Raw genomic sequence first — 27,216 nt, 5'->3', positions numbered from 1 at the left:
TCCGTCTCGCCAAAAGCACTCACAGACTGTTCTACCCGGTGCTCTCTTATCCCCACAACAAATGTTCTGCATCATCCCAATCAACGATCTTCACATATTTCTCATACCAACCCGAATCTTTCCTTTGTTTCCACCTCTTCTGAGCAGTCGTCATATTAATCTTCACCGCTGGTCTCACTGGCAAATCTCTTGTCGTAGAACCTCAACGAAGCTTGGGCGACCTCATCTTCCTGAGGTATGACCAAAGGGTGGTTCTTGGTGGGATAAACAATCTCAATGACAGTCTCCTCTTCCTTTCTTGGATGAGCACAACACCAGTAATGCGAATCAATGAAGTAAGCTAAAAATTTGATTAGGAATTGTCGATCGCTTTCTCTGCTTTTGATCGATTTCAATCCCATCTTCACTTTACTCGCTTGAACCGAATCCGGATCGAAGAAGAGTCTCATCTTTGGGGTGGAATGAGTGCAAGGCATGATGATTTGATTCATGTTATGCCAATTGGAAGTGGTGAAATCCCAATTATCCAAGAAAGGTTCAAGGGTGAGCTCGAAGTTCTCATCATAACCTTCTTTATGGTATTTCATCGAAGCTTCATAATCGTGGCAGACATTCTTGCAATCAAGACCTTTGGCTAGAGCCTTGACGATAGGATGGATGATAGGTTCACCGTCGTGTTTGAAGTTCGAGTAGAACAAGTTGGCAGCGAGAACTTGATATCCAAGTGAAATGTTTTCGACATTTTGGAAGACGAGTGGTCGGGGTTTAGGAACTGGAAAGGGCTCTTCGATATCTGGGTGTGATTCCAGATCGAGATGCATTCGGTACATCTCATCTTCGATATCTCGCTCACTGTCCTTATCGAGGTAGTCTGAATACTCGGGATGAAGAGAACGAGCGATGGCTTTCGCAGCGTAGCAGTCGGTGATCACGAGAGTTTTCACCATATTGAGAAGTTTGACCTTTCGATTGTGGGCCTCAAGGGGTGGTCCCAGAACCTACGAGTGAAGGAAAACATTTTGATAAGCTTCTCGGATACTGTATCGTAGAGCCTAACGATCGTATGTGTCAGCTCACCTTATCCAGAAGTATATCCATGTTTCTCTTGGAAACAGCTAAAGCCAACATCGATCGCACACGTCTACCTTCCTGCTTGTGCTTCTCGAGATCATAGTTTAATCCGTACATGATCTTCAGCATGTTGAATCTGTTGATCTCGACTCGAGAATAGAGGTAGGGAGAGAAATGGTCGTACATTGCGTGACTGACTCGGACTAAAGATGCTAAAGTAGACCTGTCTGAGGAACTTCCGATGGTATCTAGGAGGTAGACTGAGAGATCAGGAGGAAGTTGATCAAGATGATAGGATGGGGAACGCGAGGTTCTGGGTAAAAATCCGAAGGAGAGCAAGTTGAGGAGGCCATTGACGTGGTTGATATCTGTGTCTGAGCCGAATGGTGTGTCGATCTTGCTATCTTGAACCTCCTTATTGATGTTCTTTTTGGTTTTGATCTTGTTCTTGTTCTTGCTCTTGTTTCCTTTCTTGTTTGATTTCGTCTTTGAGATTTTTGATGAATTGGTGCGATGTCGGTGATCTCGACGGGCGCAAGAGGTGAAGAATGTCGGGAGATGTCATACGACGATTGATGGTGAGCGTGGAAGAGAAAAAGGTCAGTGAGCGAGGTGTATAGCATACATATATACATATATACATGGTGATGCTTGACTCAACTGACCGTATGTTCAGCGCACAGACCACCCCCCCTCAGATGATTGAACATGACTCAGATCCACGTCAACTTCAATCAACCAATTTCAAGGTGAGCTGACGAGAGATTCTCCGCATGTCTCTCTTTAAGGATCAAGATCGAATAATGCCTCGTGCTGTACACCGCCTCGCCTTCCCATTCGACATATGACATAAATGGTCTATACATACATGACATGAACATGGAATGAGATATACTACAGAAAAAATACACTTCGTTCGCTTCCCCCTCATTGCTAAGCCATGTTCATCAGAGTTGAATGGTGGGAGAATGTAGAAGTACTGATCCAAAAACTTGTTGTCAGCCTCGCCTCTCTTACCAAGAGACTGATCGACTCACCTCATCATTTCATACCACAACAGACGCAAGGTTCCGCTTGGGCTTTCATTGTCACCTTGATATATGATCTCGAGGGGTCCACAACAACTTCGCCCTTCTGTGCATGTTCGATTCTTGGAACCTTTCCGCTGTGATCGATATATGCGGGAACGATTTCGCCTAAACAGTCGAGGTTGATAATCTCCATGTGGATGTTTGATTTCTTCTTCTCCAAGCAGTACTGTGATGCTTGTCGCAGTGTCCATCGACATTCGCATTCGTCGTATTCTTGTTCCTCTGCATTCCATCCGCCGCAGTCCTTAGCAAACGCTCGGAAAGTCAAGACTCCAGCTGGACACCAAGGAAACAAGGTTCCTGAAGATATATTGTGCCAGGTGAACGATTCGAGGTTGTATTGGCCGATGACATGTTTCACATAAGTGTCGAACCCATCTTCCTCGAGATGATACTTTACTGAAGCTGACCAATCTGCACAGACATGTTTGGGACGAAGGGTAGCGAGCTGCTTGGTCACTCTGGTGGGTACCGGCTCAGTGTCGCAGGCACAATCGGGATAAAATTCGTTGGAACGCAGGAAGCTATGACCCAATGCCAAAGAATCGAGTTGAGAGAAGGGTGGATCATGGTTAAGGTTCCCTTCCGAGTCCTTGAGAACAGCAGCGACAGTACTGGCTGCGGTCCAATCGGTGATGATGAGGGATTTGACATGTTGGAGATGGGAAACCTTTCGATCGTGTTCATCTTGAGGGCTTAATCCGGAATTCCATTCTCCTTCTTTGCCAATCAACTTAGAGGTACTACCACCTTCTTCATCTTCCGGTCGACCGTTGTTCTCTTCTTCACTACCTTCAGACACTTCAGAGTCGAATGCAGAATCTGAGTTACTCTTGTGTCTAGTCGATTGTTTTACAGCTCCAGTGTCCAAATTTATCCCTCTAAAGATCCTGTTGACATTGCGGTGTTCCAGTTCTAATCGTTGATACAGGGAAGGGACGAATCGAGTGTAGAATTGTCTAGAAACCTGAATGTAGTTGTAGAAGTCTTGTCGAGTGTGTCGATCATCGATGTAGGAGAATATGGGAAAGGTGATGTCGATTGGAAGGGCTGAGAATGGAAGACTTTGTGGGGCTGACTTCGGTCTTGCCTTTGCCTTGGATTTGGATCGACCCTTGGGCTTAGCTGAGGATTTTTTGCTTTGCTTCTTCGGTGGCATCGTGATGGTGGTGATGTGTGAATTTAGTATATTGAATAGAAAAGTAACATTTATTCAATGGTCCTACAGTAAACAGTATTTATACGCCCACTTCATTGTCTAGTAAGTGTCAGAGGTGACTATAGTTGACGTCAACCACGATATCTCGGATCCGAAGCGATGCATCCTTTCGATTGCCGGCTAGATTCAAGTACATCCAAAGGCATGGTACAAATGCAAATATGGAACTCTCACCTTCACAATATCAGAGCCAAATGGATATCCTTTTCAGTCAACCCCAATACTCTGAGCGGTCAGACTAACTTTCGCCCTGTACCATCTATCCATCTTCCCCCAATCGCCTTCCTCCACCCTACCCATCCTACTCCACACTTCTTCGACCACCCTCTCCCACTCTAACGAAAACATACATCCAAGCCCCCTTAATTCCAATGTCACCCCCTCTTGAGCTTCATCCGGTGAAGAGAAGGGTAGGGTATGTATATGATCGATGAACGTACTACAGCTAAGGGAAACATGATCATAATGATCCGGACAACCTTTAAGCGTGGGAGAGCATTTCGTAGTATGTGCACATTCTTTGAATTGATAGACCAATCTCCTAGATTTAGGTATGGGACCGACTATTGATCTATTTAGGTTCGTCCATGTGAGAGTATCCAGATCCCATGCTTGAGAAATGTATGCGATGACTTCTTCGATACACGAGTGCATGTGTAGTCCTATCATACCCTGCGGATAATCCAGGATAACTTCTTTGGGTTTTAGGTGATATTTCAGAGAACGAAGAATAGGTTGAGAGGGAATATTGAATGGTGAAGAACCCCATGAACAGGAATTGTATAGATCGGCTAGACCCATGATAGCTTTGGAAGATAGGACTAGAGTGTGCAGTGATTGGAAGATTGTTGAGTTGAAGGATGGGAAATAAGGATTAGGGGAAGTAGGGTAAGTGCGATGATATGATGTAAGTGCTTGAGAGAGATACTCGGCAGATGGTAGATCATTGATTATGAGTTGTTCAGTATGACCTAGCATATCTATCTTTCTCCTATTTTGGAGTCCATCGCATTGACCACCAGCCTTGTCTAAACCACTGAAAACACTTTCGGCATTATTCTTCTTAAGGTCGATGGAGCGGTAGAGCACTGGTGCGAAACGATGGTACATGTCCCAAGAGCATCTTATGAGACTATACAGAGTGGATTGTGGGAGCTCGTCGAATGTGAGGAACAGATGATAGATGATATCGGATGGGAAACGATTGAGATCCAGAGGTGAAGTGGAAGGTGATGAGCCGAGATCGGTGAGAGTGGTCATCTTGCTTGATAGCAATGATTGACAATAGGCGATTGAAAGGGCAGAGTATACAGACTATTTTGACGAAACAAGTCCGAGACCATATATATACACGTACTTGGCGTATGGGTATCTGCTTTTAAGCCTTCCCACTTCATTTCATACACCCCTTACCCCTTCACAATCCATTCGCGATTGATTGATTCCCTGAACGCATCTTATCTGATAAAAACTTTGTGGTTGTTTCGGCCGATCCGATATCTCCCTTCAAGTGCCGTGTTCTATAGCAGTGTCTCAAACGCGTTGAACTGTTGGTCTATACTCCAGTATTTTCCAGTGCACGAGTAAAGAGGTCGCAAGATCCGAGTATGTCCGTATCTTCCGATGAATGGTGATATTTGACAGTGTGATAGAGTGACATTGTGTTCCATGCGAGCACACAAAGATCATTCGCGTATCCATGAACCCCATATCCATATCGTTAATGTTTGGTACCTCTTGACCTAACATTCAATGCGATAATACAGTACAGCTGATTGTATATTTAATCTGTATTCGAAGGAATATCAACCGTATCAAATTCATAAGAGCATGAACACCAGACAGAACGTCCACTCACAACTTCTCCCCAAAAACGCTATAATCCTCCACTCAAACTTACCTGCAACCACAGCACACACAAGAATGGATCATCTCCTTATACTTGACGAGCTCGAATTTATTTCTCAACCACCCATAAGCTCTATGACATCCGTGATGAATTTTCCGATTTATTCGAGTTTTGCAGTCTGATTCACCCGATGACACCGGAAGCATTGAGGCTCGATGAGCTGGAGTTTTGAACGAGCTGTATCAAAGACCAATTGGTCATAGTCGGTCTTCATATAATCAAAATGCATCTGGTCGGAATGTATCACATATGCTATATACAATTATACTGTCTACGATAGGCAGCTCTGTAAACAATCAAAGAGGATCATGAAGAGATTTGATGACAACGTGTAGTTGTGGATATTTACTTGGGATATGAGTATCGCCAATCTGCAGAATCAACGAGTTTGCCGTTATTTAAAGCGATTCTGAGCATCTTGAAGAGGTCCTTTCAGACTTACACTAGAATAGAAACGTCCAGTTCAGAACCTGCCACAGCAGACGCAAGGTTCCGCATCTTCTTTCCTGAAAACCTTGAACAGATCTCTAAACCAATTTTCACTTCTTCTTACACCGCCAGCCTTCGAGATACCGTCCGACCCGAGATTCATGTCCAACAATTGAGCATGCGGGATGATACGTGGGGAAGATTGATTAAATTGAGTCGCTTCTCCCTTAAAGGTTCATCGACCTCGCCTTGATCCATCACCATGATATAGTCGAGTGCGTCTCTAAGATTTGCGTAGCAATAGCAATATTCATTATCACATTTTGTCAAGGGACAGTCGGAGAATATGGTGTTGATAGTTTGGAGTGAGGTAGGGAGATTCTGGCAGTAAAAGCGGTCATATAAGAGGAAATCATGAGCGGTATAGGATTTGATAGACGGAGTACTCAGGATGGCCGACATCCTATCGGTAAGTTCGATATCCCAGAGAGAAAAATCATCCTCAAGCTTCTCGGGGTCGATCGAAGGCTTTGATAAGCAGATATGCGCTGGTCTAAGCATACATCCCAGAGTCTCCAGGATCTTATGTATCTTGAGAAGCTCGACATTGTCGGACTCCAAGACGATAAGTGAATCAATTAATGGTGATCCGAAGGAGATGGTCTGGACATTCTTGAGGATTTGGGTTGGGGAATGATCGCATACCTCTGGGCCATCTTTGAGGTGTGTGCGTAGGTAGTATCGATCTAAAGAAGTTGCGAGGGTTTCGGCACCTTCCACATCATCGATGAAGAGGTTCTCAACCTCTTTGAGCATTTGTGGGTCCCAGTCCCGGAGGGAATCAGGTCTTGAATCGATGTTGGAGAACATGTTGGGGGCGGTGGTTCGGTTGATCGTGAGCTGCTTGGCACGGGATTGAAGCTGAGCCATCTTGACAGCTGGAACTTCTTTGGGCAACTTGAAGATGTGCGAAGGTTGGTCGAGATATGCCGTTGCCATTCGAGGAGTGACGACCTTTTCGTTGAAATCGGGGGTGTTGTCGGTCATGATGTTTGATCAAGGAGTTTAAATGATAAAGACGTAAGCTGGAGATGAAAAATGGAAAGAAGAGGAAGAGATCAATCGACATGAGGAGAGAAGATATCAGACGAAGTGAGTGTGAGTGTTATCGATCTGTCGGAACGATCAAAGCCTTTTTCTTTTTCTTATCTTGCCTCGTGTAAAAGTCGTTCTTGACCGATCAAACGAAAGTGCCGAGTTGCTTGTTAAATGATTAATTCCTTGATTGATTGATTGGTTGATTGATTGATGGATTGATGGATTGATGGATTGATGGATTGATGGACTGATGGATCAATGAACTAGACGGATTTTCAGATTAAATTTCGTGTGCATGATCAAAGCGAACCGACGTCACAGTAAATCAGCCATAGTCTCTGACAATGGTCTTTGGACATGTGCTGAAGCGGATGCACCATACTGTATAAAAGCATCTTGCATAGATAGTATTCATAGGATCACGAAATATTTCGCCCCATATATAAGTGGTATACTATATACAAACACCACCTGGAACAGGTGTCTCTAAGACCAAGAGTGGAGGAATCAATAATATCGATCTGTGGGGAGGAACGATCTGAAACTGATTTAGAGTACTGAATGCACTAAGACAAATGGTCGGATCAGCTTTTAGAATTATCCACGCAAACTTACCAGTACAGTATCAGTCATCTACACTTTGATCAAACCATACCACAGCAAACGCAAGGTATCGCATCGCCTTTGTTGACAACCTTGAACTTATTCTCGAACCACTCCCAGCTTGCTTCGAATCCCTTAGTGAGGTTGATCATCTTACCATTGTCGTTATATATCATCTTATCATCCTCGAAATGAACCGGGGAACTACCTTCAGATTCGATCTTCATTTCAAGCAAAGCTTGGAGAGTGAGCATATCGGGGGATATGTGAGGGAGGTTGATAAGGTTTACCCCTTTCCCTTCTTGTAACACACTATCTACTTCACCATGATCCATATTTACAATAGAGTCGAGGGCGTCTCTGAGCTTGTCCTAGCAATCACAGTTGCCGCTGTGGGTCGATAAAGGACAATCGGAGAAGACGATGTCGAAATGGTCGAGAGAAGAAGGGAAACAACCATCGTTGTAACACCAGAATCCATGAGCAGTAAACGATATCAAGCGTCCGCTGCTCATGAGAGGAGAGAGTTTCTCGAACAGGTAGATATCCCATAAACCATCTTGAGTTGTAGGATCCATGAGAGGTTTGGCTAAGCAGACATGAGTAGGTTGGACGGCATGTCCGATAGTCTCCATGATCTCTCTGACGTTGGTATTCCCTGTGGAACAGGAAGTGACAAGCCGTTCGAGGAGCTTGGATCCGAGAGAGATGGTCTTTACATTCTTGAAGATATCGATCGTAGGCTTGATAACTCCGGATAGGTGATTGGACAGCTGATGATCTTCTAAAGCCTTAGCAAGAGCTCGAGCACCTTCATATCTTCGATGAAAAATTTTTCGACTTTGTTAAATAACATTACATCCAATTTGTAGGAAGCCGAGAAAGGCTGATGCATATTGGCAAACGTGTTGGCTGCGGTAGTTTGGTTGATTTTCAGCTCATTGGTGTGATTTTGGAGGTGGATGGTTCTTGCGCGCGTTTGTTTGGGCAATTCAAGGAGCTGCGGGTATTGATCGAGGTCGTCGAGATTTATAGGCGGAGTGGCGAGGGGTCGAATGATGGGTTGAAAAGGGATACATCTTTCTCGACGAGATCGGATTTTGAGTCGTCGTGAGAGTTTGAGTAAAAAGCAGAACGATGAAGAGATTGGGATGGTTCAACAGACGTCACCCACTTGAGAAGATTGCCGAAGTCCTTGGTCATGGTGAGTGAATGGGAAATATATTTGGCAGGTGTGTATGTAGAAAAGGGGGAAGGAATGGAAATTGGATAGATGAGTAGAGAAGAGAGGGAGAAATAACGGTTAGAGGCGTGTATATATATGTAGGTTGGGATACTCGCACCTATCTTTGTCGAGGTGATCAAAGTATCGATCCTCGTTACCTCGTGTTTAAGTCTTTTTCTGTCGATCATTGAAAGTAGGGGATTTGACTAGTTGATTGATGGATTGGTATCATCAGCTCCTCATGCGAAAGGACTGTAGACTCTCTCCATCAGTGAAGTGATAAGGATGATAACATACCGAAAACCTCATGTTCAGCACGCTTTCACAACAATGTTCACTTGTGGATGGAAGATTCATGCATTCGACCTATACCACAATACCTCCGAGACGTGCATCACAGTTTGAGAGGGATCTAGGGCAGAGTGGGGGAAAGGTATGATTCTTGTGCTACTCGAAGAAATATCGAACCTTGATAGTAGAGGTTGTGATTAGGCATTCAGCGAAAAGACAGAAGATGTGAAGATGGGTCAATTAGGGATAGAAAGTATTGAAGTCGTGTGAGACTCATCTCGACCCAATATAAGATCTTCTTCACATTGTTTTTGGTAATGTCCAACTGGATTGTCAAGCTTTCATGCGGCTCATGCATTTCACTTCGTCCCACAGCATACACACCCTTCAGCTTCATCAATGTCCAATATCCTAAAATTACTTCCTATCCATTCCCTCCTACCGTCCCAGTCCTTTCTAGTTCTTTGAATCTCATCTTCATCTTTTTCCAAGTATTGTTGACTTTCTACTACTGCTCTCAAAATATCATTTGTACCAATCTTTTCTAGACATGAATAACCTATTAAATCTACCTTTCTTTCCTCATTCCTAATCTCGTCCGACCAATCTTCCAAAGTGAGATGGATCAATATTTCTTTAAGAGCTTTCCTACATTCACATGACTCTCCAGATCCACCACATCGGTCAGTCAAGGAATGATGATTGGAAGCTCGGATTCTAGGTATATTGGGAGGAAAGAAAGACGTGACTGCTCTAGTCTCGTCCAACAAATATAGTCCAGCTGATCTTCCAGGATCCATAAGTCCCTCCGTACTATGCCAAGTGAAACTTTCTAACTTCCAACTGGCCACTAAATCCTTCATCTTCCAGAAGAACGTACAATCCCATGGTCTTTCCAGTCCTCTACACCAAGTTGAGCATACCTGTTTTGGCTTGAGAGTACATGCAAGGGTATGTAGGGTATTTTCCGGGTTGGGATGTTGGTAAGGATCGAAGAAACCTATTTGATCCCAGCTCATTCCCATCAACAATCCACCTATCTTAGAACCGAAAAAACTCGTTTCGGCTTTCATGAGGTCAAATCCTAGTGCGATGGTCTGGACGTTCTTGAATGTTCTGGCGGGAGGATGAGGGTAGGAACATGGTCGATCTTTAGGTTCGGATCGGGGTACTATATCTGTACCGAGAGCTCTACAGACGTAAGCTGCTGATTCGAGGTCGGTAATGTAGAGGAATTGAACATGATTTAGAAGCTGGACTTTGCGATGATGAATACTGATGGTATCGAGACCGAATGGAGCAGGAATCGGAGGTGGGAATGGGTTTTTTTCTGGCTCGGATGGTTCAGTAATTTGTTGTATGGATGGACGTTTCAACTTGAGGACTTGTGCGAGCCTCTTGAAGATACCTTCCCGTTGGTGTTCTACAGTGTCTTCCCTCTCAGCTCTCATGTTCCCAGGGCCCACACCTTTCTCATCTACCGAATCTAAATCCCAGTCTATACCTAAACACACATTCCAAGCGTTTCTCTTATCCAACACCAAATCTCGATATAAACACTTGCCAAAGTAAGAATACATTTCTTTGTTACAACGTATTAGACTAAGGAGAGTAGGTGGCTCGCATGCCAATGAGAGGCATTCCATGAGCTGAAGCAATAAATCGGCAGGCAGACGGTCGAGCGGGAAGGAGGGTGAGGAACAGGTTATTCTGAGGTTCGACGAGTCGGAACGATCGAGCTCAGACATCATTGAAAAAACGCTTGTTGGGAGTAGACAGGGGAGATAACAGTGAGCCTAGCTTGTTATGATGATGGGATGGATCGACATGACGGTACGGAGTAGTACGAGTAGAACGGGTGGATGTTGATGAATGACTCGATCAGTTGATGTTCGTTACGCACACACCGCCTTATCAGCTCGCGTCGGTCCATTTAGAAGCCGAAGATTCGGAATCACCGAAAACATGCATATGAATACTCCCATGCCCACGCAACAGATAACTCTAAAATCATCATCCCCTCACGTTTTTTTGGAGAATCACACTGCATGTCCGCGCGAAACATGTGCTATATACATTAAAAAGGAATACCATAATACCTCATGACCATACTGGACTATACGATGTACTGGTCATGATCACTTGTCCTCTGAGCTCGAGAGACTGAAGAGCGCTCAGAGAGGAAAGCGTCGTAGAACGACTCTGTAACGGCCCGTAATTCTACCAAAGATTCTTCCAAAGATTTTTCGGCTTCCTTGACCCTTGCAGCTCCCGCCTCTACGATCGGGACCATACATTTGAGAGTCAGCCGAAGACTAAGATAACCTGGATCCAAATTCCTTCTGAACCCCATCTTGCTATGATGGGAAACGACTTCATCCATCTGTGTATTAAGAAGATCAATTTGGGTTTTGTACTTTTCCGAAAATTCCGATTCATCCCACGTGCCAAAATCCTCTCTTCGCGGAGCAGTAGACTCGTCATTACTCTTTAGCTTATGGCGGAGACTGCTCATGGTATAGGCCGCACACAGGACTTCGGAAATATTATCCTGGTTCATGGTCTGTGAGACGTTTCGTAAGGTATCACCCAAAGAGGGCTGGGTGGCGGTCTGTTGACTCGAAGACATCTTGTGGTTTGAAAAAGGTTCAAACTGAGTATTTGATGATTGCGAGATATAATCGAGGTACAGAGGGTGTGGAACATGAGGGGGATCTGATCAAGAGTAAGACAATGGCGAATACAGATAATCTCATGCTTTTTGATCTATGTGCTTCCAAAAAGTCATAGAAGTTGAGGTCGACGAAAGCGTCTGAAGTCGTTGATTATGATTAAGACAAGGTCTCCTGTCGCACCTTTGTGAGAAGACTGAGCGGCTCTTTTCATCTGATACAAGTCCCCAATTAGTACAAAGGATATGCTTGAGTACGTTTGCAATTCGACGTATAATATCTCGTCATGGAGGTATACGAAATCAATCGAGTCAGGAAAACCTTCCATTTTATGGTGCATTGTATAGCATCTTATCCTCCTGGTGCATTCGCCCAGAAGGGCTCTGCTGTTGGCAAATTTAAAAGGTACAGTACGTTAGTTGGGTTCGCATACTCACCAATTCTTCAGGATGGCGTTGCTGAACCATCTTCAGGATGAATATTGTTTCATGAAACACAGGAAGAAAACCCTTGACCGCTTGATCATCTGACCAACACATGTATATCTGTCACGACAAACAATCCTATTTTATCGCATTGTAAGTAGTTCACCATGAATCGTCACTGTACCACCCTTCACTACCAGAATCACTCCTACTAGTGCGTCTTTCAGTATGATATCCACTATCCTCGTGTGAATCATAGTCCGAATAAGCATCTTTGGTCTTACGGCCTTCGCTTTCGCACTCGCTTAACGTTCTCTGTACTCTAGGATCTTTACAAATCTCTTTCCATAATTTAGCGTTCTTCCCGTTCTCCTTCCTGACTTTCTTATCCATCTGTATCAACCCTTTACTTAGAACGGTACTAATTAATCTTGTTCTCCATCGATCCGATCTTTGGACATTCGGCTTCAACTGAGACATCGTTGATTCCAAAGTTTCGAGATCCGATTTGAACCTTTCGGAAAGGTCGGATTCGTCCCATGTGCCAATCGTACTGTTGGCACTTCGAGATGCTTTGTTATCTGGGAATAGGGAGCGATTGATATTCCATAATGCATTGTATGCTTTGTAGGCTTCTGAGGGGTTCTGGAATTCGCGGTCGAATATGCTGTCGATGTCGGATAGAAGATTTTTGGTAGATTTGGCGGAGCTGGACATGCTGGGTGAACAAGTGGTTCTGTTATGGTCAAACGTGCGAGAAAGCAGTATTGCGAGATGGATAATCGAATACAGATTGTGATATATAGTCAGAATTGATACTATAGGTCAAAGTGTAACAGTGGCGACAGGATGATTTGGTCAATCGTTGTGTTCATATCTGAAACATGACTCCCTTAGTCGGTTCGAGTCGAATATCCTCCTTTGATACGAGCTGTACTGCCTCACAAGCTCGTTCCCTTCTATTATCTTGTGTCGAATTTCTACTCACTTACGTCAAGGTCAACCAAAAAAGGATCTGTTCGCATTCTGTCCTGTACGTGTAGAATATTGCTACCTGTAATGACGCCGAGCTCGCATCATTGCAACAATCGATTTGACCTGCTCTGATTTGGTATCATCAGGAGTAACGTAAGGACATATATACATGATCCAAAATTAAAGACATGTTGGCTGTACTTAAGGTTCGAGTACATGAGACGAATATGTTAATCACAATCTTCCAATAAATGCTGACATACACACATTTTGATAGAGGGAAAGCGATGTCAGGAAGATTGGTCAATGGAACGACGAAGGGTTCAATAATACCTGTATTGTCGTGTGTTGTATCAGAAAGAAACGGGCTTTGATCCCCGGAACTGGTGTTTATTTCAGTGGCTCTTACATTTATAAGTAGAATCAAGCTTGGGCTGGAGAGGAAGAACTTCAAGCTCGGTCAGTGATCATCCACAGATTGTATACATACATATTTATTTTTGCAACTTACGCTGAACGCCTAGAATCTGCCACAACAAGGACAATCAACCCATTTCTTCGAATCCACTAAAAACGACCCAAACTCCTTTTTCCATCGCTTCATCCTGTCTTTTTCATTCTTCGACCAGACTCTACCTGACCTGATAGGTTGATTTTTGACCTTGCTTTTGAGTTCTTTTTCCAGTTCTGACCAACAACTAGGAGAATAATGTTCGGGAATATTATATAATCCGACATAGTTGCATTTTGCCTTTTGGGATTTATCGAAATTTGTTGGGGGTTCTCTTGAAGGTCCGATGCGATAGACGAAATCGGTCATATGGTGAAGGGTAATTGGACATGTACACTCGTCGGTAGGCTGTTGTTGTGCTGTAGTGGTCTGTGCATCTGTGGTTCCGGTATGGTGATTGGCGATGACACAGGTATTGATAGAAGATATATGGTAGTTGAGGTACTTGGCTGGGTTCAGTGGACTGAAGTCCGGATTGGTAACTTGATGCCAAGTGAAGGTTCTCAATCTCCACCATTCTCGTATATCTCGCATGATATAGGTCATGAAATCCTTTTTCGAGGTGTCATAGGTGGCACAAACATTATGAGGTTTGAAGCCCGAAAACACCCATGCAATTTCGCTGCGGGTGACATTGGCCCAAACGTCGGTTAAGGAGTCGTTCTCGAAACAGATAGATTCCACATTGGAGAATAAAGAAGGGAAGCGATCCTTGTCATCCTCATCTTCTCCCTCCTCAATTTCACTCTCGCTTCCATCGCTGTCTGAAGCATCTCCAGTAGAATCTTCATCAACTTCCATCTCATCACCAGCCTCTACCTGTTCTGATGAATGATAATTTGGAGTACTGGCTGATCAGTAGGATGGGTAGTCGATCGAAGACCTGACGAGATGATTTTCAAGGACTGATCATCTCGAATTATCAAAATTTGGCAGTTCTCGAGTAAAGCTACTTTACGAGCATGTCGTTGAACCACATCGGGATGAGCTATGGCAAAGTCGGTACCTGGTGATTGATCCTCGAGAGACAACAAGGAAGAGACAGCCCTTTTGAGTTGGTCTACATGAGGAATGATACCGTGAAACAACTTTCAAGCGTTGTCTTGGTCCACGGTGATTCTGGTATATAACAAGGGGGTGAATCGATCGTACATCTCTTGGCAGGTTAAGATGAGATTGAATAATGCGGATGGACCTGTATTTTTGATATGGTCAAAGATGATGATTCGTAGTTCGGGAGGAAAGCGGTCGAGAGCGAGGGGTGATAAGGAAGGTGGTTCCGGTGAGGATCGAGATGATGATGACAAGTCCGGAGTAAGCTTGGGAGACAGCGGAGATGATGGCGAGTGAGCTGGTATATCCGATATGTATGAGGACATTGTGGAAGTGCTGGTGATGTCAGGTATAGAGACAAAGAAGAAGGAAAAGAATAACAATTTCGACTTTTATATTGTAACATTGGGTTGAGCAATGACTGGACCGTGATCGTAATCACACACACACACACATACGTACATGCGCACGGACATTCATCTGCAGATCATCATCATCATCATTCCATCTAGTATGAACCTTAAATGCTATCATAATCATACCGACCATTCTTCCAAGGCCTTTTCGATCTCTTTCCCTGTTTTACCAGAGATACCAGAGAATGTTTTAACCCGCTTGGAAGCATTCGGACCAGTGGAAGTATAGCTGAAAGTGATTTCGCATATCTCATCGTCGAGCGCCGGCGCTGGTCCAGGTAGAGCCGAATAATAAGGTCCATATGAATGTGAAGAATTATCTTGATTTGGATAATCGCCCATCATCCAACTGAGAGTATCGCCATGACCATGATCTTGGGAGGAAGTCAATCCTAAAGTCTCGATTCCCGTCGTGACTGTATCAAGCGCCCGATTGCCGTACAACGCTCTGTTGGCCCACTGCAAACCCTGGAGATCAATCCCTTCATCTTCAGCTGCAGCACTAAAAGCTTCTGGACCGTACACCGATCGGTCTTGAGAATACTCCATATCTGAATATCCTTGTGATCCCAAATTCCCAAATTACCATGTGGTTGAGTGAGAGCGGTTTGAACGGGCTCTTGACCGTCAACGTCAACACTGGGAGTATCCGAGTGGATATCATGATGAATCACCGTCAAACCTGCTTTTCTACTCCTTCTTGCACTCGCCAAAGAAGGTTGGGTAACTTCAGTGTTCGAGTGTGATCTGATTCTGCTCTGAGCGATTGTACTTGCAATCGGTCCAGCAACCCTCTTTCCATTGACATAATGGTAATTCTCACTTCTTGATTGCACGCCCCGTATAAATTCAGAATTATTCAATCTTCGATGATATTTCTTATCTCCTAATCTTCCGGATCCAGACCCAGTGCCAGCGCTGGTGAAAGATATTGCAGGTGTTTGATAACTTTCTTCATTATGACTTTTTCTTTGATAGACTGACCTGTTAGTCATCGTATTGGTGACATCTGCAGATGGCTCTTGTTGCTGACGAACAAGTCCGTAAGGGTTCAAAGGATCAAATGGATGGTGATTACCATTATCATTATTGTTCCCTTCCATCGCAAAAACGTATCTTGTCGAATTTTCCAATTGATGAACTGCTTCTTCGAATCACTTCTGCCGCAGGCTACAGCATCTAGGTTATACTCAGGACATAGCGATCACCCCGACCCTTTATATCATCCTCTTGAAGAAGTAGATTCGGAACAGAGCAGTGCAATGGGCTTCGCACAGTGCGAAGCATACTGAAAGGATGGTCATCAACGGTCCTACTAGCGTAGTAAAATCTCACGCTGATTCAAAAGAACCAAGATAGCGAAAAGGAAAGTCAACCGGTCGAGTTTAAAGGTTCGCTTCGGCCACGTATCGTCATCTCTCCTTTGTGAGTGGAAAAATGCATTTACCTCTTCTGCAAATGGTTCGCCGAGTCCAGTCTCGGAAAAGGAAGAAGTTCAAAGGTTGATCATCGTTCTTACAAATAGATGACAACGTATTTGAATGTCCCATGCTTTTTGCTGAATAAGGGGCCTAGGAGTATAGAGTGTAGTGAGATGAGTCTGGTGACGGAAGAGCAATCAGTATGACTTTGTCTTAAAATGCTCACTAACGGAATCACATATCTAGATTGCACCTTGTAATTCCTGTTAGGATCGACTGATTCTACAGAGAAGTAATTTTGTTTGTAATGAAGTATAGTCAAATTCATTCATAAAGCAGTTATACCCACATCAAGACAATATTCCGCAGTACTGTACTAGGTCCTAGAAACGAATACTGCACACATATTGACCACACGATTTCAAGACTGTCTTCTGTATTGTTGTTGTCGTTTAACAACCTCATTATTAATCCAACTGTTGACCGCACCTTCCATATCCCGTCCTCTATCACCAGGGATATTGATGAAAGTGGTGTGGGTAGTGTTGTCACCACTTTGACTGTCGAGCGGAATGGACGGGTGATCTCACACATCATACTTCTCTTATCGAATTGACCTGGAGGATGATATCGGATTGCTTGCGGATGATATTCATCCGTCGGCAATCCTTGAGAATAAGCTTGGAATTGGTTCCTGGTGGTGGTATCATTGTGATATCCTTCAGGCAGGGCAGTATACAGCTGAGCAGCGGAAGAGAATGAGGGTAAGTATCCCGATACGTTATTTTCATACGCGATCTCGACTGGGTTGCAACCAGATTGGTTGGCAAGATCAGAAAATAAAAAATCGTAATTGTTGTGGTCTTGTTTGTGTATAATACCAGTCAATGAAAGTTGATCGATCCCAGTCGTAGTCATATCAAGACCTTGATCGGATAATGACCTATTTGAATACACATCTTGCGGTTCAGCATAAAATCCCGTCGTATCATCATTTCCATCTTGGAACATAGGCATAGGCACAGGCATGCCATACCGGTTCCTTGATCATGATAAGTGATCATCGCCTCTCTCATAGGCTTTGTATCAGCAGTTGCCAGTTTGAAACTTGAATTGGATGGTAAAGTCTGCGATCTTGGTCTTTTCGGGACACTAATGGCAGTATTGATGGAACCGAGAACTTTTTTACCATCTTTGTAATGATAATTAATCACTTGCCGCCCACTGTGTAAATCGGCTTTTCTGATCATGTCAGAATTACTGGTGTTACTGGTACTGATTTTTCGAGATCGACCACCACTTTTACTGGTACTACTGCCACTTGTTTTCCTACTGGTCTGAGTCGCACGATCATTCGTATAGGTACGTTTGTTAGTATTGTCTTGTGGGTTATCGTGTTGTCCGTCATTTGGTGAAGGTGCGTAGGCAGACAGCATGTATTGGTACTTTGTATTTGGATCCGATTTGCTCATAGTGCTGTTGGTAAGCGAAGGTTCCTGTTTTGAGACGTGGTATCATCTAGTCAGTCTGAAATTTGTGAAGGGGAAAAGTGGGATCGACCCGTACTCAAACAGCAAACACCGTTGGCGTTCAGTATATAAATATCTGAGAAAGGATATGGCTCCCTAAGTCGTATATAAATGCGCGTACCTATCATCTAGAGCTCCACAATCTTACAGCCTAACATCCGGGAAAGAAAGGATAAAAGAATTCAGATATTCACCTCTTCACCCTGGTCAATACTGCTTCTATAAAACTCTTCTATAATTGCTACTCGTCAGTTTATGCTGCGATGGAGATGGATTCGTAGTATGGGCTATCAACCAATACCAAAAGAAGCTCCTCAGACCGGCGAATTTACGTCACTGTACAGTATTTATATGGTTCTGTCAGAGACGGTCGGATGGCTAATCATAAAGGTTGTCTTGTTGTGGGCGAGTCGCACATACCTTACCACGTCTTCTTGTTTATCAAAGGATAGTGAGGAGGGGATATTTCGGAAAATCTCACAATTGTTGACTCAACCAGTGCTCACAAGTCGAGCAAGTGAATAACAGGCGATAGAGGAGGGATCGGTCGGATCGTATATGGAATGATAGATGTAGCCAACGTTAGATGTACAGACCTTTCTTGTGCTTCATTCTTAGCGGGTCTTTCCATCGATTATGTGATGACGCGAATGGCCGATAGCTGATAGCTTCATTATCATCAGAGTCAGTATCCTAGTCCGTTCAGTACTGCATGTGCTGGTTGATAAGGGTCTTGAGAAAGGATATTGCATCTCCTTTGTGCATGTGATGGAACCAAAGAAAGAGTAAATCGATGCATAATTTCCCCCAGATTGACCACTAGCTGTACATCAAAGTAGAGTAGATTACTTCTTCTTACCGACAACGGTCTTACCGACTCGTCGACCGCTACATAGTGGAGCAGACAGACGAGATCGTCAGCGCTGACTCGAGACTGACGGTATGAACGGTGCAAAAGTCCGGTGTAAATGGAGAGGACACTCACGTGGTCTTGGTGTGTTGACCTCTAACTCTGAGACCCCAGTGGTGTCTGAGACCTCTGTGGGATCTGATCTTCTTCAATCGTTCGAGATCTTCTCTGAGTCTTTGGTCGATGACGTTGGAGAGAACGTGGGAGTTTTTACCGTCAACGATATCTCTTTGTCTGTTCAAGAACCAGTTGGGGATCTTGAATTGAGCGGGGTTTTGCATGATGGTGACGATTCGTTCGAGTTCATCGGAGTTCAATTCACCGGCTCTGTAAAAAAATTTGAACAGGATCAGTATTGCGACTACTAACAGTCGTTGAACAATGTATATATCATGTGTTTGGTGGATGAGGTTAAATGAGAGCATGTGTGGAGAAAGGCGATAGCAGATGGAAAAATATCTCCCGACCCATCTGATGATTTCTGGCTGATACTGCTCATGAAGGAAAGTTGAAAAGAGAACACAAAACTCACCGCTTGTTAAGATCAACATCGGCCTTCTTGCAGACCAAGTTGGCGTATCGTCGACCAACACCCTTGATTTCGGTAAGAGCGTACATGATCTTACCTTGACCAGCGACGTTGGTGTTCAAGAGACGGAGAATGTGCTGAGTAGTGAGAAGAGGTAGAAATTAGCACGGTCACGAACATACGTCTGTTCGCACAACCCCATCCCTTCCATCCCATCCTGCCCCATATCCTGCCTATCTAGTGACTGTGGACCGTCCCAAAGCCTGGCACATTTATCGATATCACCTTCAATCTGATCCTTCTATCTCCTGCACATCCTGAAAATCTTCTACTTTACAGAACGTCTGTCTCCTCATCTGATTTCTTTCCTTCATCCATTTCACAAAACCGCTTTGATCAACAACGAACAGACACCCACTTGGAATTGTTGATGAGCCTCGAGGGGAGCGAACGACATCTTGACGAATCTTTCTTTTTTGTTGATAAAAATGAAAGGGTAAGCGATCTACGATGGAGTTTGTACGATTAGCAAATGTCCTATGGAATTTATCTCTACTGCTTGTTTGGTTGGTGTATGTTCGTACTGAGATTGATGAGATGCCGGTGACACTCACTCGCTTTTTTGGAAGATGTCTAAGAGACTTGAAGGTTGAAAGAAGAAGGTTTTAATGGATTTCAACAACTAAGTCGATGATGAACTGCAACAGAGTGATGGCAAACTACAGACGACAAACCCCAACTGCACAATTCTCTCTGCCAATCACCACTCACCATACAGAAAGCGGTAAAGTCCACCTTCATATAAAGCATGCCACATCGAGCCCGGAGTTTCGCGGAGTTTCGTATTTTTCGACAGTGTCCACCAAAAATCGCTAACCTCCGCTTTTCCACCACACTCACCACACACCATACACCACTCACACTATACTGCTCACTCACTCACCATACTCTGTTGCACTCTGCGATTTTCAACTTGATTCAAGTTTACACCACTACACCTTCTTCATCCATCAACATCGACAAAATCGGCAACAATGTGAGTATAGTCAACGTCGAAGGTGTATCAGATGAGGATAAGGATGGATGGAAAGGACGGAATGCTGATGTATCGTTTGCTTTCGCTTTGTTTGGATAATCTGTAGGGTCAACATGTAAGTTTCGATATCTCTTAATTGTTATGTCTCGATCTTGAGGTGATGCTGATGGAATGTTTCTTGCAGTCCTAAGTACGTATCATCCCCTTTTCATCCTCTCGATTGTTGGTGCAAGATTGAGAAGGAGTTGTGGTCGTTGCGTGGATGGAGGATGCATCATTCAGTTAAGAGGATGGATGGAGAATATCTAGAGAGGGAGACGATCTGGTGTGAAGGTGTATGGAAATGCTGACCGTTGAATGTTCAACCTCGTCAACAGGACTCGTCGAACCTGTAAGTAGACCTTCTCACATGCTTGGTCTGTGATCGTAAACTGATCACTACCATGTTGTAGACTGCAAGGGTAAAGCCTGCAAGAAGCACACCCCTCACAAGGTGACCCAATACAAGAAGGGTAAAGATTCTCTTGCTGCCCAAGGAAAGCGACGATACGACCGTGAGTGATAATCTCCATCATCAAAGGGGAAAGAGATCTGGGACTAGATGGATAGCGAATAGTCGTTATGTGACCTACCACCGAATCTTTGTATGTCTTGTATGGACGAAATATACTGACCTACTGTTCCGATCACAGGAAAACAATCCGGTTACGGTGGTCAAACCAAACCCGTTTTCCACAAGAAAGCCAAGACTGTGAGTGGTCATTGTCTATCTATGGTTCATGATCATCGCTCATTGCTTTTCTGCAGACCAAGAAAGTCGTACTCCGACTCGAATGTACCATCTGTAAGACCAAGCACCAACTTTCTCTCAAGCGATGCAAGCACTTCGAGCTCGGTGGTGACAAGAAACAAAGAGGTGCCGCCATCTCTTTCTAAGCTTCTTCTATCTTCTATAGTATTTTTTCTATCCTTCAACAGAATATCAATATCGTGGTTCGTTGGAATGGGATCAAAATAAATAGATATAAGGTGAAATAGCTTAGGGATGTTGATGATGTATGATTATGGCCCGAACACCATCCGGTACGATCTCGAATATATCGGATCGATCGAAGCTCAGAGAGACTACATGCCTGTGCGCAGGTACTAACACAACGTACGGTGACATAACATGTCACCGATCCATATTTACTGGACCAATAGGACTTGCATACACCCTGTTCTCAATTCAACAGAACACATCATCCAGCTGGCATCCATTTCTCATCGCTGCATCTCATCGCTGCATCAATTTGAATCGGATCTGACTTGACCCAAAACATATAACATATAAGCACATAAGATCATTTTGCACATACTGACTCCGCGTCAGCCAGAGAAGGATCATGTGCGAAGCCAAACTTCAATCCTCTAGGACCACTATGCGAGGGCAACGAAGTGGCTACAGTACAGCACGCAAATCTCTTCTTATCAGCCGAAGACTCATTTATCGTATCAATTTTATTGGGTATAATTGTACCGTACTTACGGGGATGTGAAAGTTCTTCAAAAGTATGTAGTCCCATCCAGTCCAAGATTTCGATTTATCAACCAATCGTGCCCATTGTGCCCATTGTGATCTGTCAGTGTGTACAGATTGATATGGACCAAATAATTCTTTCACTCTATCGTCCAACTGTGAAGTACTTTTGGACACTTTACTCTTACTCTTGGGGAGGATTGGCTTTCTTTATGCTATCATTATATTTTCTTTTCATCTTCAACCAGTTCTTTCCACTTTCGACATCCTGTTCTGAATCATAAGCCAAACCATATACTGATTTGCCATCTTGGTGCAGAACCGATTCGTAGTCTGCCAATAATCTACCAAATCTTTCTTTTCCTGTTCACTGAGTCTAGTAGATCCATTGATAATTAATGAAGTGCTTCTTTGGATATTATCAATCAAATGCTCTTGAGCATCTTCGAATTCTTCGAATTTCGAAGTAATAAACTCTGTAAATTCAGACAAGGCATCTTGGACAGAGCGGGCACCGTTTTTTAGACATCTTGATACTTCGACATCATCTTTTGTCTGTTCAGCTTGATTTAAACAATACGCATGATCTTTCGTAAGATTTTCAAAGAGGTCGGTACATTTCCTACAAAATGTAGTCGAGGGTAATTCCTTATCCATCGAAAGAATATATTTCTCATATGGTGTATCGCCCTCCCGAGGAATTAGGGTATGACCATCTAAAGATGAGATATCAGATATAGTTATTCGAGTACACTTCCCTTCAACATCGAGGTATTTCGATCGAACTCTGATAGCCATCATGGATCGATTAGGATCAGGATGGACGAGACAGAATGTTTTCCTCTGAGGGTCAACAGGTGGAGAGACGAATGGTAGGTTGGATTGGGCCGGTACTCATGTTGACTATATCAAATCCGAATACGGGTAGTGTGAGCTGATTTCAGAAATGATAATGAGGTTGTGATACTTTGCTGAAAACAGTGCTTATATATCACCAAGAAATACTGTTATCAGTGGCCGAGGCTCTCATACTGTAGATAGGGATATGTTATACGGTTCTACGTATCTGGGCTGTGCGAATCTTTCGCTCTGTTTGTGTTGGTTCTATTTTGGGAACCACTCAATCAAAGGACGAAGTAGCACAGAAGTAAGTTTTGGCTCGGTGAGAAGACAGAAGACCTATGATACTCCACTGGAGCGTAAAGTGTGGATAAAGGTGATAAAGCAGCAACGACTCCAGTATATCGTGTAAGCTACTTTACCCCTAGTATGCATGAAGCTGCAGTATCTCGTCTTTCTTTTTCTCGTGTAGGACGTGTAGGAGGTACGGAAGAAGCGAAGCTCTCTCACAAGAAACAGATCATTTTGATACCAAGAAAGCAAGGTGGGGTAAGAAGGATGATTCACATCTCACAGTCGTGTCCGCCTCCCCCAAAAAACCGCCAAAGCAGGTGTCTGACTTATAACAAACACGTCAAGTTCAGTCAAGATCATGGGTTACCAGACTGTACCTCATATTTCCATCGAGTGGCAATGGAGTCAATCCTGGTAGTCTACAGTATATCTAAAATACTTTAATAACTAGGCCTCGGTACTGTTTCCAAATGGCCTGCTGTGAGGTCAAGGTGATATTGGTGTTGCAATATCGTACATCTTTGGCTTTACGGGTATATATGACGAAATACAACATCTCAGTCGGGTATGGGTACATTAACACCGATTATTCCTAATGGTTCATCTATTTCTTCCTCTCGAAGATTATCCAACTCATGCCTTTTCAACTGATCAATCCTTCAATCAGGTCTATGAACATAAAGTTTAAATCATTTTAGTTCATCATCTCGGTCATATTTCCCAGATCCTTGCACTCACCTGAGTCGCCCGAGCCGCACTGAGGGAAGTACAGCTAAAGAAAGCAGGACCGTCCGTCGAAGTGGGTTGGGAAGTCCGATCGACCGTCATGCTGTATACCTCGGTGGGTGAAGCAGTCACACTGGCCGTGCACTATATCACCGTCAAAGCAGATATATCAGCATCGTCATTCCATCTCCTATCTCAAACAGGGAGAATATACATTCCATTTCCATTCAATCCCAACCATTTTCATTTAATCTCATTCGACAATACAAACTATTCCTTGTCCAAATTCAAATATCAACTCACTCTGATCGTTTCAGTAGGTTCACCCCATTGTTCCTTTTGTTCACCATCACCAGGTTCATGTCTAACCACATCAAAGACCTTCTCGAAATAACCAGGGTAAAAACCAAACATCCACCAAACGGCTTTTGAACCAGACCACTGAACGGTCTTACATTCCGTATCGTTGTATAATGTTATATCGAGGTAATTTTAAACATCACTGATATACCTGATGTTGGTTTTTCACCACCACCATCGGCCTGGGATGATGTCGATGATGACTCGGTAGAAGTAGGAGTACTAGATGATTCAGTACTGGATGATTCTGAAATACCATTTAAGGTGGGAGTGTCAGCTGTGGTAGAATCAGTTGACCATGGTGTGGGATCAATCGCATAACCATGTCCGGAACTTTCCGCGGAGGTGGTTGGAATAGAGTTGGTAGATGTGATTATACTAGTCACAGTAACGTATGAAGTGGGAGTGACTATATCAGTCTCGGTAGATGTCGATGTAGAGAAGGAGATTTGAGGAGGATAGGATGATTCGGTACAGATCGAACTTGTGGTGGTAGGTTGAATTGTACATGATGAAGAGGATGATCCAGATGGTGTTAGACAAGTCGCAATCAATGGTGCTCCACTTGAGGTCGATGATGTAGAGGTAGAAGCGGTTGTGTGATGACAATCACATGATGATGACGATGTGGGAGGAGAATATACTTGAGTCGTAGAATAACTTGAGTAAAGTTGAGAAGTAGAAGATGATTGAGGAGGATATGATCCACCACCATCTTCATTAGGTAATGAATAGCCCGAGGGTATCACATCGCCCTTGACTAGGCAGAGGAGTAAAGGGAAGAGGGTAATTTGAGGAATCATCGCGTTGGTCTGTTCGTTGGTGTCGTTGTCTTTTATTAATGGAAGTCAATTACTTTTGCACAAATGATCAAGTAATCAAGCGGTTTATGGATGCGAGAATATCGAGTGAGCGTGTTGAAGTTTGTTATACTGTACAAGTCCAATTACTTTTGATTGATTAGTTTTTTTTGCTTAGATTATGTTTGTTATTATACTTTGATTAAAACGTCTTCACAAGGAGAAAAAGGGGAACAGTGGATCTGTTTTCAGTATCATTGAACAGAAAAAAGGTTTATATACTTTAGTACGATTACACGTGAAAAAACCAACAATCGATAAAAAATAGTGAGTATGTCTCATGTATAAATTGAAACCCGATACCATTGAAAGGAGGTATTACCTGCATTCCATTAATGCCGGTACGGTACCAAAGGATAATCAGTCTCTGGTACACGTCTGGAGTCCGATTAGTGGTGTGAGAAAGCAGGATGTGACTGAAATATAATTGATGAAAGGAGATTATCCATCTGTCGAATGAGTGCACGAGCGTTTCATCTATATCTCATGTTGAACGTGATCATACCGAGTAGGAGCATAGTGCTTGCGGTTGCATCTGTAGTCAATATGTGAAATCGTGTTGAAGGCATTTGGTATGTATTTGATTTCATGCGATGTGTCGTGAATGAGTTGTTCATCACTGTCTTCGTGAAACGCATGGAAGGATCGATATGAAATTAGCATGATTATACGCCATATGCGATCTTTGACGAAATGACCAAATCTACTCACACACCGGCATTGGTCACTGTTCTCCTATCGTCCACAGCTAGCTATACTTGTTCACGTAAATCTGACCATTTTTTCCAAATTTCTCATCTGTTCCTCATCCTCCAATACATCTCCAAGTCCTACTCTTACACTTACTTCTCCTTTCCTTCCAATTCCATACCTTTCAATCTCAAACTCCGTCCGGAACCTATTTTCTTCCCCATCTTCTCTCATCTCATACTCTTCTTCATGATAATCCTCCAACCTAATTTTCAACCTCATCTTCCTACTTTCCTTTAAAACCTCCATCGCCCCTTCGTCCTTCAAACAATCTATCTTGTCCAGATCTTGCCTAGTCGCGTAATGTATCTCATACTTCTTTAGGGGTTCATATTCTACACCACATCCTCCCGGTCTAGTAGAAGGTAACATTTCCATCCCTACTACTCCATTCACCACAACCCGCTCGAGAGGGAAATACCACCAAATATCATCTAGGAGATTAAACATCCCATACTGGATGGAGACGATTTCCTCGGGAATATCACCATGAACTACAATCCCAAATCCTGCATTCTCAAGTGGTTTCTCATCGGCGTTCTCAAGGAATCTTTGGATGGTGGGATGACTAGACCATATAGGTGAATTGAAAATGATAGTATTAGGTTTTAAGCCAGTGACAAGGGGCCAAAGGATATCATGATATTTCGATGAACTGCTCTGAGTCTGGACACAAAATTCGTATATACAATCTGAAGTGAATTCTAATGATTGTAAATTTGGGAATATCTGACTGCGTGGGTTATCCGATCGAGCAACTTCATCGGTATGTTGATATATCGATAAGACTTTTGATAATGTCTTGAGAGATGGTATGTCATGTATCTTGAGGGAGGTGGTATGAGAGAGTAAATGTAATTTACTTTGTTCAATATCGATATCGAAATTTGATGATAAGACATCTAGATCGTCTCTGTTGGTCAGTTGAGTGAGAACCGACGAACGATCTTCTCTTTCTGGAAAATAGACATCGTCATCTTCTGAAGGGGGGAGATGTAATCCTTCGAATATACCGAGTGTCTTCTGAGAAGATAAGTCTAGATGATTGTATAGGATCGGAATGAATTTGCGGTAGAGTGACTTGGATGTTCGGCATAGTACGTTGAGAAGGGATGGGGGAGGAGAGGGGTCGGATCGGATGAGTGCGAGGATATGTTGGAGGATATCGTCTGGAAGGGATGGTGGGAGTGTGGTCATTGACATTGTCAGTGGGACGAACGAGTGATCATGCATGTAAGTCATTGTTAGGTCGATACGTACAATGTATATGTTGTTCACTCAATTTCGGTCTGCATCAGTCCAGTCCAGTCGAGTCCGGTCAACTGGCGAGAGGACGCACGGATCAATTGTTTATTTTAGCTTGGGTTATCGCTTATCTCGGCTAAACGACACCCATCCATCCAATTGTTCACCAATCAGACTGGGAAAGGATCTCAAGTACGAGGGAGTTCAGT

General features: G+C 43.5%; 16 protein-coding genes across 16 annotated transcripts; 1 reads left to right on the top strand and 15 right to left on the bottom strand.

Moving 5' to 3' along the window:
* Window positions 1-155: 155 nt before the first annotated feature.
* I203_106947 (uncharacterized protein) lies at window positions 156-1,257 on the bottom strand (the record flags this gene model as incomplete). Its single annotated transcript, XM_019151371.2, has 2 exons — window positions 156-998; window positions 1,078-1,257. The coding sequence occupies 2 exons, from the start codon at window positions 1,255-1,257 to the stop codon at window positions 156-158; spliced, it is 1,023 nt and encodes a 340-aa protein (XP_018999363.2).
* An 855-nt stretch (window positions 1,258-2,112) lies between these two features.
* I203_106946 (uncharacterized protein) lies at window positions 2,113-3,321 on the bottom strand (the record flags this gene model as incomplete). The annotated part of the gene is made up of 1 exon (XM_019151372.1): window positions 2,113-3,321. The coding sequence occupies one exon, from the start codon at window positions 3,319-3,321 to the stop codon at window positions 2,113-2,115; it is 1,209 nt and encodes a 402-aa protein (XP_018999364.1).
* Window positions 3,322-3,588: 267 nt separating this feature from the next.
* On the bottom strand, window positions 3,589-4,641 carry I203_106945 (uncharacterized protein; the record flags this gene model as incomplete). Its single annotated transcript, XM_019151373.1, has 1 exon — window positions 3,589-4,641. The coding sequence occupies one exon, from the start codon at window positions 4,639-4,641 to the stop codon at window positions 3,589-3,591; it is 1,053 nt and encodes a 350-aa protein (XP_018999365.1).
* Window positions 4,642-5,878: 1,237 nt separating this feature from the next.
* I203_106944 (uncharacterized protein) lies at window positions 5,879-6,766 on the bottom strand (the record flags this gene model as incomplete). Its single annotated transcript, XM_019151374.1, has 1 exon — window positions 5,879-6,766. One exon carries the CDS (start codon window positions 6,764-6,766, stop codon window positions 5,879-5,881), a length of 888 nt encoding a protein of 295 aa, XP_018999366.1.
* Window positions 6,767-7,791: 1,025 nt separating this feature from the next.
* On the bottom strand, window positions 7,792-8,623 carry I203_106943 (uncharacterized protein; the record flags this gene model as incomplete). Its single annotated transcript, XM_065518101.1, has 2 exons — window positions 7,792-8,239; window positions 8,595-8,623. The coding sequence occupies 2 exons, from the start codon at window positions 8,621-8,623 to the stop codon at window positions 7,792-7,794; spliced, it is 477 nt and encodes a 158-aa protein (XP_065372831.1).
* A 672-nt stretch (window positions 8,624-9,295) lies between these two features.
* On the bottom strand, window positions 9,296-10,516 carry I203_106942 (uncharacterized protein; the record flags this gene model as incomplete). Its single annotated transcript, XM_019151606.2, has 1 exon — window positions 9,296-10,516. One exon carries the CDS (start codon window positions 10,514-10,516, stop codon window positions 9,296-9,298), a length of 1,221 nt encoding a protein of 406 aa, XP_018999113.2.
* Window positions 10,517-11,052: 536 nt separating this feature from the next.
* I203_106941 (uncharacterized protein) lies at window positions 11,053-11,565 on the bottom strand (the record flags this gene model as incomplete). The annotated part of the gene is made up of 1 exon (XM_019151605.1): window positions 11,053-11,565. The coding sequence occupies one exon, from the start codon at window positions 11,563-11,565 to the stop codon at window positions 11,053-11,055; it is 513 nt and encodes a 170-aa protein (XP_018999112.1).
* Window positions 11,566-12,195: 630 nt separating this feature from the next.
* Window positions 12,196-12,750, bottom strand: I203_106940 (uncharacterized protein; the record flags this gene model as incomplete). Its single annotated transcript, XM_019151604.1, has 1 exon — window positions 12,196-12,750. The coding sequence occupies one exon, from the start codon at window positions 12,748-12,750 to the stop codon at window positions 12,196-12,198; it is 555 nt and encodes a 184-aa protein (XP_018999111.1).
* Window positions 12,751-13,528: 778 nt separating this feature from the next.
* Window positions 13,529-14,320, bottom strand: I203_106939 (uncharacterized protein; the record flags this gene model as incomplete). The annotated part of the gene is made up of 1 exon (XM_019151603.1): window positions 13,529-14,320. One exon carries the CDS (start codon window positions 14,318-14,320, stop codon window positions 13,529-13,531), a length of 792 nt encoding a protein of 263 aa, XP_018999110.1.
* Window positions 14,321-14,610: 290 nt separating this feature from the next.
* Window positions 14,611-14,898, bottom strand: I203_106938 (uncharacterized protein; the record flags this gene model as incomplete). Its single annotated transcript, XM_065518100.1, has 1 exon — window positions 14,611-14,898. One exon carries the CDS (start codon window positions 14,896-14,898, stop codon window positions 14,611-14,613), a length of 288 nt encoding a protein of 95 aa, XP_065372830.1.
* A 210-nt stretch (window positions 14,899-15,108) lies between these two features.
* Window positions 15,109-16,091, bottom strand: I203_106937 (uncharacterized protein; the record flags this gene model as incomplete). Its single annotated transcript, XM_019151602.1, has 2 exons — window positions 15,109-15,500; window positions 15,575-16,091. The coding sequence occupies 2 exons, from the start codon at window positions 16,089-16,091 to the stop codon at window positions 15,109-15,111; spliced, it is 909 nt and encodes a 302-aa protein (XP_018999109.1).
* Window positions 16,092-18,783: 2,692 nt separating this feature from the next.
* On the bottom strand, window positions 18,784-19,834 carry I203_106936 (40S ribosomal protein uS13; the record flags this gene model as incomplete). Its single annotated transcript, XM_019151601.1, has 4 exons — window positions 18,784-18,826; window positions 18,924-19,175; window positions 19,381-19,514; window positions 19,796-19,834. 4 exons carry the CDS (start codon window positions 19,832-19,834, stop codon window positions 18,784-18,786), a joined length of 468 nt encoding a protein of 155 aa, XP_018999108.1.
* A 936-nt stretch (window positions 19,835-20,770) lies between these two features.
* I203_106935 (60S ribosomal protein eL42) lies at window positions 20,771-21,349 on the top strand (the record flags this gene model as incomplete). The annotated part of the gene is made up of 4 exons (XM_019151600.1): window positions 20,771-20,804; window positions 20,866-20,967; window positions 21,106-21,164; window positions 21,221-21,349. 4 exons carry the CDS (start codon window positions 20,771-20,773, stop codon window positions 21,347-21,349), a joined length of 324 nt encoding a protein of 107 aa, XP_018999107.1.
* An 823-nt stretch (window positions 21,350-22,172) lies between these two features.
* Window positions 22,173-22,730, bottom strand: I203_106934 (uncharacterized protein; the record flags this gene model as incomplete). Its single annotated transcript, XM_019151599.1, has 1 exon — window positions 22,173-22,730. The coding sequence occupies one exon, from the start codon at window positions 22,728-22,730 to the stop codon at window positions 22,173-22,175; it is 558 nt and encodes a 185-aa protein (XP_018999106.1).
* An 893-nt stretch (window positions 22,731-23,623) lies between these two features.
* On the bottom strand, window positions 23,624-24,955 carry I203_106933 (uncharacterized protein; the record flags this gene model as incomplete). Its single annotated transcript, XM_019151598.1, has 4 exons — window positions 23,624-23,713; window positions 23,805-23,936; window positions 24,096-24,233; window positions 24,296-24,955. 4 exons carry the CDS (start codon window positions 24,953-24,955, stop codon window positions 23,624-23,626), a joined length of 1,020 nt encoding a protein of 339 aa, XP_018999105.1.
* An 819-nt stretch (window positions 24,956-25,774) lies between these two features.
* On the bottom strand, window positions 25,775-26,965 carry I203_106932 (uncharacterized protein; the record flags this gene model as incomplete). The annotated part of the gene is made up of 1 exon (XM_019151597.1): window positions 25,775-26,965. The coding sequence occupies one exon, from the start codon at window positions 26,963-26,965 to the stop codon at window positions 25,775-25,777; it is 1,191 nt and encodes a 396-aa protein (XP_018999104.1).
* Between the last annotated feature and the right edge of the window lie 251 nt (window positions 26,966-27,216).

This window comes from Kwoniella mangroviensis, chromosome 2 (genome assembly GCF_000507465.2).
Source record: "Kwoniella mangroviensis CBS 8507 chromosome 2, whole genome shotgun sequence".
Taxonomy (NCBI): Eukaryota; Fungi; Basidiomycota; class Tremellomycetes; order Tremellales; family Cryptococcaceae; genus Kwoniella; species Kwoniella mangrovensis.
This window is presented reverse-complemented; position numbering and strand designations above follow the sequence as displayed.